Source organism: Rattus norvegicus, chromosome 7 (genome assembly GCF_021556685.1).
Source record: "Rattus norvegicus strain SHRSP/BbbUtx chromosome 7, alternate assembly SHRSP_T2T, whole genome shotgun sequence".
NCBI classification, from domain to species: domain Eukaryota; kingdom Metazoa; phylum Chordata; class Mammalia; order Rodentia; family Muridae; genus Rattus; species Rattus norvegicus.
The window spans coordinates 50,173,170-50,187,736 of NC_141540.1; the positions used below are offsets into that span (position 1 = coordinate 50,173,170).

General features: G+C 39.3%; 1 protein-coding gene across 4 annotated transcripts in view; it reads right to left on the reverse strand.

The window, feature by feature from the left end:
- Tmtc2 (transmembrane O-mannosyltransferase targeting cadherins 2) overlaps positions 1–14,567 on the reverse strand; it is a 413,503-nt gene that overhangs the window by 75,893 nt on the left and 323,043 nt on the right. For all 4 annotated transcript variants that reach the window (XM_087556320.1, NM_001171177.2, XM_087556321.1 and 1 more), the window contains 1 exon segment: positions 1,545–1,659. In XM_087556320.1, the coding sequence (XP_087412446.1) occupies positions 1,545–1,659 (115 nt within the window).

Here is a 14,567-nt window from a genome sequence, read left to right on the forward strand (position 1 = left end):
TCACTCACCAGGATACCTTGCTATTATGAGGTCCTGGGAATTGAAACAAGGTCTTTGGGCATGATAGACAAGTACTCTATCAACTGAGCCACATCCACCAGACCTGGATATCACATTTCTTGGGTTCACCAAATAAGAAGCACGTTAGGACTACTAATAGTAATAAAAAGAAATCCAACATATCTAAAAAACCTTTGAGCCAATGTACTTAAAGAGCTATTAAAAACCCAAGGAAGAGGATACTAAGATATAGTTTTAATATAACACAAGAACAATCTTAATTGATAACTGAAAATTATTTAAAATATTTGCTTTAAGTATTTGTTCCTTGGAGGTCAGTGATAAATTAAGTAGTCATAAAATTATCACATGAATGAAAATGTTGATGATGAGACTCATGAAATGTATCTTGATTCCAGTGATGGGCACACAAACCTACACATGACACATTTATAGACACACACACACACACACACACACACACACACACACACACACACAGACACACAGAGGTACAAGTGTATAGCATGGCTGGTAGACTCTACCAATGTCAACATACTGACAATGAATAGGTACTATAGTTTTGGAAGGCAACTGGATAAATGATATAGGTTATTTCTTTACAGTCATTCTTACCCTTCAATGTCAATCTATGAGGTTTTCAATAAAAACTTAATGGAAAGTTAATGACACTCCGTGCTGTATATGTGTATATATTTATTTGTGGTGAAGATTGTGCATGGTAACTTAACGTGTGGACATCATTCAATGAATCACGTCGGTGGTGATTTAATGGGGGGAAATTCAGTGAGCATATGGAAAAAACTACAAAAATTAACTTAAAAAATACTATTCTTTTAATTGTTTGAGTCTCTGAGTTTCTTCCTTTCATCTAAAACAGCGTTCTGGAGTCATTGACTCCTTTTTAATCTTAATATTTGCAATAAAATTAGTTGACTTTTTTTAAGTTTGCTGCTGTTGTAATTAGCTTTTGAAACACCTCTTCTGAAATGCAAGCTTTAATGGCCTAACAATGTATCTCTTCAAGACATCAATAGTGCTGATTACAGAGCCATTTTAAGTATTTCATACATCTTAAGTATATTTGTGTTTTATAATTGCTCTCACTATCAACACATTAAGAGATATCCCCATGTCCCATTCAGTAATGCTTATTATAATAACTCAAATACAGGGACATATTTGATTAATTGATATAATGTTTGTATTTGGGGAACATTTAATTAGACAGCTATTAAATTTACATTTACAATTTTCCTTTTGCAATAATCTTTGGAGGGAAGGGAAAAAAGGTGGGTATGAACACCTCAATAATTTTGTGGACCCTGAGAGCTCGTCTTCCCTGCACAATGGGCGCATAGACTATAATGAATCAAGTAGTTCTTATTAATTTTTAGCTGATTATGTAGTGTGATTCATTTTTAAAATGTGGGCTATGATGATGCAATAGGGAAATTAGTATAATGAATTGCTTTCTTCAAGACAGAGCATCCTTTGTGGAAGCTACAGTAATAAAGCCTAACCTGAGCATGTGGGCAGCATTGAAGACGACATCGAACTCTGTGCTGTCCAGCTCAGCTGCTTTTTTTGCCATCTCGGCTGCTTCTGTGAGGCGAGATTCCTCCAGGAGAAACTGACCTGCAAAGCAAAGCAACCAAGAGCGTCACTCAGAAAAAGTAAGGACTATTTGCAATAACAAATCCGCACGGCAGGAACAGTGATCTGAAGCCAAGTTTTAATGCAAGTTTTATTTAGACACATTTTACACGCCTTTCCCCGTAATTACAGGGTATCATGAAGAGTCTAAATTTCCATGTGCTAAAATTATTTTTTCTTAAATGTGAAACTTCGATAATCTATTCAAGCAGGAAGCAACGTGAGGAAGGGAGGAAGTCTGGATGGGGGAAGGGAAGAGGCGAGGGAGGGAGGAGATAAAGGAGGAGAAGCCGTGATCGGGATGTAAAGTATATGAATAACTTTAATATTAAAAAAGAAAAATAACAAATCAAAATCATATATATATATTCATATACACACATATATTCTTAGTATTTTAAAATATACCCATCATGGATACAAACAAGCAGACACATGTATACATTATGGGATAATTCTTTCCGGAATTGTTAAAAGTATATAAGAAAGACAGACTTGGCAATAAATCACTCCGCATTACACTGAGCAATGAAAGGCTATTAACAAGCTCACAATTCTGAGACTATTTCAGATCAGCGTTGCAAGTCTGGACTGTTGTAGCGACTGCCACACAGTTCTTTAAAAGTGTATCTGAAGACCTATGTAATGGAAGCCTACAAAGTCGCTAAACCAGTACAACACGGAAAACATGTCAGAAGTCAAGTCTACCCTTATGCAAATGGAGACAACGAGGAACTTTTTGGAAGGATGAGGATTTCTCAACAGAAATACTTACTTAAGCATGGTTTAAGACAGATAAAAGTTAAAGTGAAATCAAAGGATGGCTTCAGCTCTGTTAAAGCCATCCACACACCTCAAGCAAGACTTGTGAGTTTATGCAATAGGGTTTGCTCTTTGCAGGTTCCTGGGAGATCAAAATTTTGACACTATTGACTAGTCATAGACATGATCAGAAAGTCAAGAACTGGAAATAAAATCAGAAAAACATGTAAAAGTGCAAATGCGCAGATGCCTAGAGCCAAGTGTTTACTAACGATTATGGCCTTTAACCTAAAATATCTGTCCTAAAATTTAAAAAGTAAGGATAAGTTTTAATAATTCATAATGAATAACAGCCATTGCTTAAAGTATCTTTTAAAGTTCAAATATTAAAAATAAAATGGCATTTGTGTAGAGGTAAATTTAGTTATTGGCTATGGTGGCAGGACACCTGGATGTCCCAGCACTTGGGAGGCTGATGTAGGAGGATTATCAATTTAAGCTTTTGTGGCAAGACTCTGATGTAAAGTCATTAAGGAGGGAGTTCTAAAAATTATACAGAGCAAAAAAAATTACTCAAAAATTTCCTGTATATACTAACTCCATAGAGAGGAAGAAAGAGGAGGTTTAAGAACATCAAAAATTGCAAACCAAGAATTATATAATCTGCAGATAATGAAAAGTATCTCCTCATGTATGTCATTAGAAAGAAATCAGGTTAACAACTTTCACCTTGTTATGGGTATAAGAGTTTGTATTTAAATTAAGATAAAGTATTAATTGCTATATACCCTCAGTACAATATTTAATTAGATAAACGCATAATGAATACATTAATTATTTATGTAATATTACAAGGTAAATAACTGCTAAGTTTTATTCTTCTGGGCAATCAATTCTGAACTACAGCATGCATTAGTACAGAGGAAAACACAGCTCTGAATTGAAAAATGAAAGAGACTTTCTTACAATTCAGTACTCTACATTGGAGAGAAATGAAAAGGAATACGTTAGCCCTGCTGAAAAACAGATAGGAAAGAAAGAAACAGAAAGGTTCACTGCCAGATTTGATAAACACAGGGAAATTCAATAACACAAAGACTCAGTTCATGAACCATGCTGTGGACAAAGCTGTTCAAGCTTCATGAACACACACATTGTTAATGTACTCCTACCACAAATCAAAACAACCCACCATGGTGTGAACTCAAATATGCATTTTACTGTTCCATAATAATACTCGGCTTCAAATTATTTTGTCATACAATTTGTGCTTTGTAAACTATTTACAAAGTCCAAAAACAAACTAAGATGTCTTAGTCATATAAATGGTTGTTTTTAAAATTCCCATTTGAACATTTCATGCTGGAATATATTCACATGAACATTCAAAAATAGTATCACAGTCTACTAGCTGCTTATTTTTATAATTCTGCCCATTCTTTTCTCTATAGGCCACAGATCCCAAAAGTCCACCATTAGTATTCTGCTAACATAGAAGCATAAATTATTAAATGTGAATAATTGGAATTTTCAATTTAATTTGAATACCTGAAGTGAACTGAGTCTGCTATATGACACAAAGATTGCTTCTTTGAGATACTGCCCAGAATTGATGGAACGTCCGTCAGGTAGCAAACATTTTAAACACAAAGAACACACACAAATGAAATAAAAGTATAGCAGGTGTCCTTCAAATAATTATTCAAGCAATCTCAGATGACGTGTTCTGGGCAGAATAGCAAAATTTCCTGGTATCATTTATGGATCCTCCTCCATCAATTGCCACTCAGACAGGCACCTTTCATTATTAAGAACCAGATACTCCAAATTGCTTCAGCTGCCCTACAGTTATCCACTGCTTTGAAGCTCCTTTTCTTCCCCAGAACATCCCACCTCTACGCTTTCTTGACTGCTAAAGCTATCTCTAGTTCTGTCTTGCTTACTTACTGTACTTAAATTTTGTTCATTTTTCTTGTCCTAAATATGTTTTTCTCATTGGAGCCTTCTTTGACAAGTTTCCACTGGTTTCCAGAATTTCTTCTGATTTATGGTCACTAAAATCTATTTTTTTTTATTAACTTGAGTATTTCTTATATACATTTCGAGTGTTATTCCCTTTCCCGGTTTCCGGGCAAACATCCCCCTCCCCCCTCCCCTTCCTTATGGGTGTTCCCCTCCCAACCCTCCCCCCATTGCCGCCCTCCCCCCAACAGTCTAGTTCACTGGGGGTTCAGTCTTAGCAGGACCCAGGGCTTCCCCTTCCACTGGTGCTCTTACTAGGATATTCATTGCTACCTATGGGGTCAGAGTCCAGGGTCAGTCCATGTATAGTCTTTAGGTAGTGGCTTAGTCTCTGGAAGCTCTGGTTGCTTGGCATTGTTGTACTTTTGGGGTCTCGAGCCCCTTCAAGCTCTTCCAGTTCTTTCTCTGATTCCTTCAATAGGGGACCTATTCTCAGTTCAGTGGTTTGCTGCTGGCATTCGCCTCTGTATTTGCTGTATTCTGGCTGTGTCTCTCAGGAGCGATCTACATCCGGCTCCTGTCGGTCTGCACTTCTTTGCTTCATCCATCTTGTCTAATTGGGTGGCTGTATATGTATGGGCCACATGTGGGGCAGGCTCTGAATGGGTGTTCCTTCAGTCTCTGTTTTAATCTTTGCCTCTCCCTTCCCTGCCAAGGGTATTCTTGTTCCCCTTTTAGAGAAGGAGTGAAGCATTCACATTTTGATCATCCGTCTTGAGTTTCGTTTGTTCTAGGGATCTAGGGTAATTCAAGCATTTGGGCTAATAGCCACTTATCAATGAGTGCATACCATGTATGTCTTTCTGTGATTGGGTTAGCTCACTCAGGATGATATTTTCCAGTTCCAACCATTTGCCTACGAATTTCATAAACTCGTTGTTTTTGATAGCTGAGTAATATTCCATTGTGTAGATGTACCACATTTTCTGTATCCATTCCTCTGTTGAAGGGCATCTGGGTTCTTTCCATTTTCTGGCTATTATAAATAAATTTACCATCAAAACCAAAGCATTTCAAAGAGTATAAGGGACTGATACTAATTATCCTGGGACAAGAGTGAATACCAGAATTGTACCCATACGGTTGCTCAGTTGCAAGGGGAGAAAATTCCAACCCTCTCATCTTCAGCACAACTGGGAAGTGAAACATTAGCAAAACACTGTTCTGGGTCACACACCTCTCCTCGCCCAGGATTGGTGTGATCAGTAGCAGTGGGAGTGACAGAGGTTCTCTCCCTTGAAGAACTTCTCGAGTCCACCGAGATGGCTACTGGAGCTGACACTAAGAGCGGCTGTAAAATAGGACTAGCTTCCTTAAAGAAAGAAAGTCAAGAAAATGAGGAAGATTCGATGGGTCTATGGATCATGGTAAGTTCCACAAAGACTGGGAAGTATACATTCCCTCTTGCTCTCTAGTGCATATCAGAACCATCACCAGCCCCCAAGCCCCATCCTCAACAGCTTCATATGCATGAGTCTGAGAGGAGCTTGAAATCTCCATTGGCAATAGGTCTGCAATTGATGCCGAAGCCAGAGCATCTCCAAACTTTGAGAATCAGCATGCGATGGTAAAACAAACTATTTTCCATCATACTATGGATTCCATCTATACATTGGATTAGCTTGAAGTTAGCTTGAACTAGGTGGAAAGTAACCTACTAATCCTTCTACTATGGGACATAATGACCAGTTCTTATAAACAAGTACAAATAGATACAGATGTATGGACACCATAGCAATAAATGTACACTTACTTTCAATAAGAAAAAAGGCAACACATTGTAATAAATCATTTCTTGTGTATACACAGTATATATACTGTATATATTATATTTATATATATTCTGTATAAACACATAGATACTGTACATATACACATGTGTATACATATATGTATACTGTATATATATACACATGCACTTTATATTTGCTAATTGATTAGAAATGCAAATAAAATGTATATACACACATACAAAAAATACACATTTAACAACCCTTATAGAAAATGCATGTTATTCTCATGTGTGTATTTTTTTATTGGATATTTTAAGTATTTATATTTCAAATGTTATCCCCTCTCCCGGTTCCTCCCTCTCCCATACCCCCTCCCCCTGCTTCTAGGAGGATGCTCCCCTTCCCACCCACTCACTCCCACCTCACTGCCCTGGCATTCCCCTACACTGGGGAAATGAACTTTCACAAGACTAAGGGCTTCTCCTCCTATTGATGCCAGACAATGCAATCCTCTGTTACCTATGGGGCTGGAGCCATGGGTACCTCCCTGTATACTCTGGTTGGTGGTTTAGTCCCTAGAAGCTCTGGGGTGTCTGGTTGGTTGATATTGTTCTTCTTCCTATAGGTTTGCAAACTCCTTCAGCTCCTTCAGTCCTTTCTCTAACTCCTCCATTGAAGTCCCTGTGCTCAGTCCAATGGTGGGCTGCAAGCATCCTCATCTGTATCAGTAAGGCTCTGGCAGAGCATCTCAGGAGACATCCATTGCTCCTGTCAGCAAGCACTTCTTGGCAGCAGCAATAGTGAGTGGGTTTGGTGGCTGCATATGGTATGGATCCCCTGGTAGGGAAGTCTCTGGATGGCCTTTCCTTCAATCTCTGCTCCACAGTTTGTCCCTGTATTTCCTTTAGACAGGAGCAATTCTGGGTTAAAATTTTGAGAAGGGTGGGTAACCCCATCGCCCATACAGGGGCCTTGCCTAACCTCTGGATATGGTCTCTACAGTTTTTCCCTCCCCTTTGTTGGGTAGTTCAGTTAATCTCATCCCTGTTGGGACCTGGGAGCCTCTTGCTTTCCTGACATCTGGGATTTGTTGGTGGCTACACCCATTTCCTCATGTGCATATTCTTCCTACCACATTTTAACTTATTTGGTTTGTCAGTTGCCTTTCCAAGGTTAACAATTCTCATTTTCCATCATTGTCTAAAATCAAAGGAAGAGGAGAAAAAGGGAAATGAATAACCAAGTTGAGAGAAAAGTCACTGTATGGAGAAAACAGCAGATGACTGGAGAGGAAGTAGTCTCTAGAGATCCTGAGATAAAGACTGTAAGTCACTGTATTTACTAAGGTAAGATGAAAGGAAAGAAACCAACTGACCAAGTTTCAATGATTTTAGTGTAGAAATTGTCTTATTTCCTCTTTGAATATTTCTCTCATGTGCTGAGCTATTTAAACTACTTGGTAGATTTTCACCAAATTTTTAATAGGACAAGCTTATGAAGATCAATCCTTCATTAATTCCTGGATTTCAAAAGCTCCCATGATGTAGAAATCTGTAAAAATGAAAGCTGGCTGTAATTTCATGATCAATTGCTCCTTTGTAAAACCTCTCCATACAGACTCCTTAAATTAATTGGAACTGGCATTTTTTACTAAATTGCCACAGAAAATTTACTCTTAAGATCAATTCAACTAAAGACCTAAAACAATATGTACTTGGTATCAGGATGACCCAATTAGTTTTAGAAGAAAACAATTTAACTTTCAAATATCTTCTGAAGGAGATGAAAAGTTTTATATACTAAAGTAAATCACAATATTTACATTACACAGGTTGTTTGTGGAAGATGGCATATGATCCTTGAAATATATACCGAATCATCTAATCCATACGGACACCACCGTGTATCCAAGCATGATCTCACTGTGAATTAGTACAATTAACCTCTTAAGAGGCACCCGTATTTCTGCCCCTGACTCTACAGAAGATTCTTCAAACACCAATATGATTAAATGAAGATTCAATTGTATCATTTCATAGCTTATTGAGGAATTCTTAAACTGGCCAGCACATTTTAGTATGACAATCTGCACTCTTCTGTTACCTTACTATTCATTTAACACGAGGAAGATAAAGTTCGCCACTCCAAAATCTTTCCTTATACTATTTCTCCAGCAGAATCCTATCATGTCAGCTATAACCGTTTGGCTCGGCTAATCTCCTAGGAGTATTTTTTTTATTATCTTTATTTATTTCCAGGCAAACATTCCCCTCCCCCCTCCCCTTCCTTATGGGTGTTCCCCTCCCCACCGTCCCCCCATTGCCGCCCTCCCCCCAACAGTCTAGTTCACTGGGGGTTCAGTCTTAGCAGGACCCAGGGCTTCCCCTTCCACTGGTGCTCTTACTAGGATATTCATTGTGCTACCTATGAGGTCAGAGTCCAGGGTCAGTCCATGTATAGTCTTTAGGTAGTGGCTTAGTCCCTGGAAGCTCTGGTTGCTTGGCATTGTTGTACATATGGGGTCTCGAGCCCTTTCAAGCTCTTCCAGTTCTTTCTCTGATTCCTTCAATGGGGGTCCTATTCTCAGTTCAGTGGTTTGCTGCTGGCATTCGCCTCTGTATTTGCTGTATTCTGGCTGTGTCTCTCAGGAGCGATCTACATCCGGCTCCTGTCGGTCTGCACTTCTTTGCTTCATCCATCTTGTCTAATTGGGTGGCTGTATATGTATGGGCCACATGTGGGGCAGGCTCTGAATGGGTGTTCCTTCAGTCTCTGTTTTAATCTTTGCCTCTCCCTTCCCTGCCAAGGGTATTCTTGTTCCCCTTTTAGAGAAGGAGTGAAGCATTCACATTTTGATCATCCGTCTTGAGTTTCATTTGTTCTAGGGATCTAGGCTAATTCAAGCATTTGGGCTAACAGCCACTTATCAATGAGTGCATACCATGTATGTCTTTCTGTGATTGGGTTAGCTCACTCAGGATGATATTTTCCAGTTCCGACCATTTGCCTACAAATTTCATAAAGTCGTTGTTTTTGATAGCTGAGTAATATTTCATTGTGTAGATGTACCACATTTTCTGTATCCATTCCTCTGTTGAAGGGCATTTGGGTTCTTTCCAGCTTCTGGCTATTATAAATAAGGCTGCGATGAACATAGTGGAGCACGTGTCTTTTTTATATGTTGGGGCATCTTTTGGGTATATGCCCAAGAGAGGTATAGCTGGATCCTCAGGCAGTTCAATGTCCAATTTTCTGAGGAACCTCCAGACTGATTTCCAGAATGGTTGTACCAGTCTGCAACCCCACCAACAATGGAGGAGTATTGAGGAGGAGTATTTAAATGCATGCATGTTCAATGACATGACTAAATGAGTGAATGGCAGGTCTTTGTGACACATGCTTTATCTTCAATAATAGTTTGAAAAGATGTCTACGGTAAATGGCCGCAGACTTGGCCATAGCACATCATCAGTGGGGATGGTCTACGAATATCTGTGTTGAACTTAGGCAATGAGATGTCACTAGTCTGTAGTCTCTGAAGTTTCCTCCCTAGATTAGTTGTCTAGATTTGGTTATGTCTTGAAATGTATCTAAGATCCAAAACAGTTTAAACTATGCACTGTATCTTATATTTAGTGCCATATTAGAAAAAATTCAATAGTCTGGGATGACAAAAAATAGTCTGAAAACATGAGAGATTCTCTCCTGTAGGTTGCTTTGTCCAAGACATCCATAGTGGGCCTTACTGCACATAAGATATACAGCAATACTAGAGAATGGAGAAAGTGGACAGACAGTATAACATGTAAATAGGAAGAGGTAAGGCAAAGTAGGAAAGGCTCAATGCATAATATTTGCTTGGAGCCAATTTGTTTGATTTTTTTTTGTTCAACTATTAATATTAAAAGAGTAAACAAAGAGGAAAGGGCAAAAGTAATAAAACAGACCGATTTCACCAAAAGAATACAATGTTACTACCAAATAGTAACACTGTGTAGACTGTGACAAAACAGGGCTGTCATTCCACTGGTGTCCACGTGTACCTTAAAGATTCAGATGATTCGAAACAGGGAGAGAACAGGTGGAAATATTCTGGTTCACTGGTTTTGCTGACATCTAGTGGTAATGCAATAAGTGGGCAGCGGGGACTGAGGCAAGGAAGACTTTCATGGTGGTCTTTCTATTAGGAAAGGAAAGAAATGTAGTTCTGCTGAGAGAAGGTTGGTGCTGGCATAGGGCTCGGGATTTAGATGAACTCTCCAAAGGAAAAGTGACTGCAGATGATGTCAATAGTGCATGTTAATAAGCCCAATCAACAATGAGGAGAGTTTCTTCCTTTGGAGTCTTGCTGAGCGCCTAAGCCTCCAAGTTACCCTTTCATTTTAGATATGCCATCTCTCTTTAAAACCAACTGAACTGTCCATCTCTTTACTAGTTGTCTGCTTTGTTTGTATGTTCTTGGCAGCCTGACTTAACAAAAGCTCTGTTTCCTGAAGAAATGTGATCAATGTGCCGTCGTCACTGGCCAAGAGAATACGTGGGTCAGGTAACGAGGAAAAGATGCCCAGGAGAACAATGTGGACACCATACCATGAGGTTGAGATGGTCTGAATTTGTCCCTGGGTGAACATGAGGCTAGGAATCTGTTCTTAATTGGACATGTAACAAGCAAAATGTCCAGTGCAAAAGAGATTAGAAAATTGGCAGGCCAGGGCCCTGCGCTCAAATGGAAACAAGGTCAGGAAGGTGAAATACATTGCTGGATTCATGTCTCCCATAGCTTGTTCCAAAAGGGTTATGGCATGTCCAAGAACTAGACTGTATGACTGTCTGTGGGAAGTAAGGATTTGAGGGGCACAAGGAGATGAGAAGAGTTGAGGAGGACAACAAATGACAAACTGGACAAAGGGGAACATGAGATTCCCATAATATAATATGGGATTCAATAGGGATTGAGTTGGATATGAAATAAGAAAGAGGAACAAAACGGATAGGTCCACAAAGAGCTTTTTGTGATATCTGTATGCTTTATCTTCTGATGGAGAAAACAGCTTTACTAGAGAAGGAGCTTAGCTTAAGCAATGAATACTAGAGGTGAGTAGCTTCATTTTGCCACATAATATTGTATGCATTAAGCCAGGGGGTTGGAAGGTAAAAATTGAGGAGGACAAAGGGATCCCAAGGCGATTGCTACAGTCACTAAGAAAGTGACAGTTTTTATACTTCAGCAAAACAGTTGTGTGTTTATAAGCTGTAGAGCAGGTCACATGCTACTCATTTTATGATAGAATAAGTGAAACTTCATAACGAGCCAGGAGCAGTCATCTTCAGGAAAGAGGCAGCTGCTGATGCTACACGTCTTTAATTCCAGCAGAGGAGGCAGACACAGGTGGGTCTCTGGGTTAGAGGCCAGCCTGGTCTACAGAGTGAGTTCCAGGCCAACAGGGCTACATAAAAACCAAAACCAAACCAAAGCCAAATGAAATCAAAGCAAACAACAACCCAGTCCAAAATAAAGAAACCAAACCAATTATAACAAGGAGACTAGAACACAGTCCACCATAGCCTTGAAATCATCCTTAGATTGCTATTGAATCTCATACCAAAATGCTCCAAACACCATCCCATATCCACTGCTGTTCTTGCTTCCTACTCCAAAGCTTATCTTGCTTTTCTAATTACTTCAATACCAACACAAAGGCAGATTCACAGGATGACCATACATAGTGCTTAACTATGTCCCTTAGCAAAGTTTGACCCAATAAAGTCTTATGGACTTTATTTTTAAGGTCTTAGAGTCACAATGGATCACCCACTAAAGGGAAAATGTAAATAAGGAAGATTAAAAGAAAACTGACTGAAGCCAGACTAGACTTCCTCATTCATTCATTCGTTCATGTGCAGGGTAGTGTTGACTGACACTGCTCGTGCTGCTGTGGATGGGGCTGAAATCTCAAGCTGGAACACAGATGGATACAGTGAAGACTCTGGTTATGAGACCTAGTTTCATCCTTTTCCAAAAAGGGATCATCTTACTGTGTTATCACATTCTGTGAGGTGCTAGATGTGAATTCCTCACTGTTCTAGCTTGCCCTTCCATGGGTGTGACAAAACACCATGACCAGAAGCAACCTGGGGAGAACAGGGTCTCTTTAGGTTATATATCCCGAGTCACACTCTATCACGACAAGTTAAGGCAGGAACTGAAGCAAATCTGGAACCTGGAGGCAGGAACTGAAGTCGTGACCACAGAGAAGTGATGCTGCACCAGTCATCTTTCTAGGACTGCCTCAGGCGGACCTCCACACCCCAGGGCTGTCATTCCAGGGATGGTACCACCCACAGGAAGTGAGACCGTAACTACATAAATATTTTTGGTGTAGTGTGTCCTGAGATATTCCCATGCAGGATCTCTTTTAGTCCCTCAAAAGCCAGATACAGCATGAAGCTAGTTCTGTCTTCTTCACAGATAGAAAATGAAGTCACTAAACTACTCCCCAGATTTCATTGCCACCTCCACATCAATCACCCATCAAGAAAATGCCCCACAACCTTGCCTACAAGATGAATCTAATAGGGGCATTTTCTTAAGAGACATTTCTGTTCTCGAATGTCTATCATATTCTCAGTATGTATACAATTGTTGTATTTGATATATGAAAAAATACAATGTTAAATACACATCTGATGAACTCATCATATAAACAGTATTCAAAAGAGATTTCAATTTAAAGTCTTTCTGATATCCTTACTTTTATTATTGTAGCTTACAATTCATCTCTATTAAACACTTAATAACTGGATACTATAACTTCTCTGCTGTCATTTCTATATAATACCAGAGAAAGATGGTTATACGTCTGTATTTCACTGCATATTCCTCCACAAATGTAACATACCTAATTTAGAAAAATAGAAAGAGATGTTACAAACAAATGTGTGTAGGGCACCTGCCTGGACTCTGTCTGTTTTCTTCTTGATGTCTTCTGTCCTGTTCCCCCTCCTTACATTCAGGCTCTCCCCCTCCCATGGTGACAGCAGATATGGGATCTGCCCCCCTGGTGTCTTGATTACACAGTAGTACGAGCCCCATGGTTTTCTCTTTCAGTATAATCTCAGCCTTCTGTGTGTGTATCACCACCAGGCACCTTGTAATTTTAGTGCCCACTATAAAGATCCCCAACCCGATTTAAAAAGAACCACACTGAGATTTGGTGGGTTGGGACTGATGTCATCTTTAAATGTTATCCTCTTGGTTTGGTCTCATGAGAGTTTTCCATATCGATGTAGGAGGTGATAGCGCCTGCAGCTGGCACAGGTGTCACTGTGATGTGTCGCTGGTATGAGATGGCAATGGAATTGGGGAAATTTCCACAATGGCTTTGCAACTTCAGTTCCTCACTGTATTAGTTGGACAGAACCAGCTCCGTCTGTCTTTTGAGGGATTAAATGATGCTACATGAGACTTTCTCAAGACAAGGTTCTCCAAAATATTTATGTAATTACTGTACTTTGATGAGCTACTATATAACATGTAATCATCAACGAACTTGTTTTAATTCACCATGAAAATTATTATTGAATGACAATGTATTTAAAGGGCCTTTCTCTACCCATTTTTGCTTCTTTCTTAATAAACATTCATGATTTGAATGTGTATGTGTTTGTGCACATGACTGTGTGCCTTATGTGTGTTATGTATATGCACACAAGGAGGGGCCAAACTCCTATCTTTCCTCAAGGATGATGCAAATGTGTTTTGTTTAAGTTGCAAACAGGTATTCTCACTGACCCAGAGCTCACCAAGTAAGCTAGCCTGTGTGTCTGGTCCACCAACTCCCAGGCGTCTGCTCGTCTCTACCTCCCTAGCTCATGACTGTATTTATTTATTTTTTTAATTAAATTTTCCTTTAAATGTGGTTTCTTGGGATCAACCCTGGGCCCTCATGCTTTGTGGGCCATCTCCTCAGCTGACATTTCACATCATAAAGTTTATATGTTGAGTTCCCTCAGATAGATATTGGTTGAACTATCTGAACTGCTGCTGAGAATGATTCTTTAGATTGTTGAGGTTTCTTTTTCCTCCATCTACTTTTTAATAAAGAGCTGGGTCTTTAGTCCCGCTTTAACTGCTACTCGCTGGCTGCTATTGCATCTTTCTGAGGTTTTAGCTCTTGTAACATAAGCATGACCCTCCTCCATCCTCCAGCCATGTGTTTATCAATCACCATATTAAATATTGGGGCATCGTCAGAGGAAAAAAACCTGATTCTCATGAAGCTGACATAGTGGTGAGGAAGACACAAATTGTAAAAAAGAACAATAACTTGATCACACTTATCCTTAAAGAGAAATATTAATTAAAGTGTGTCC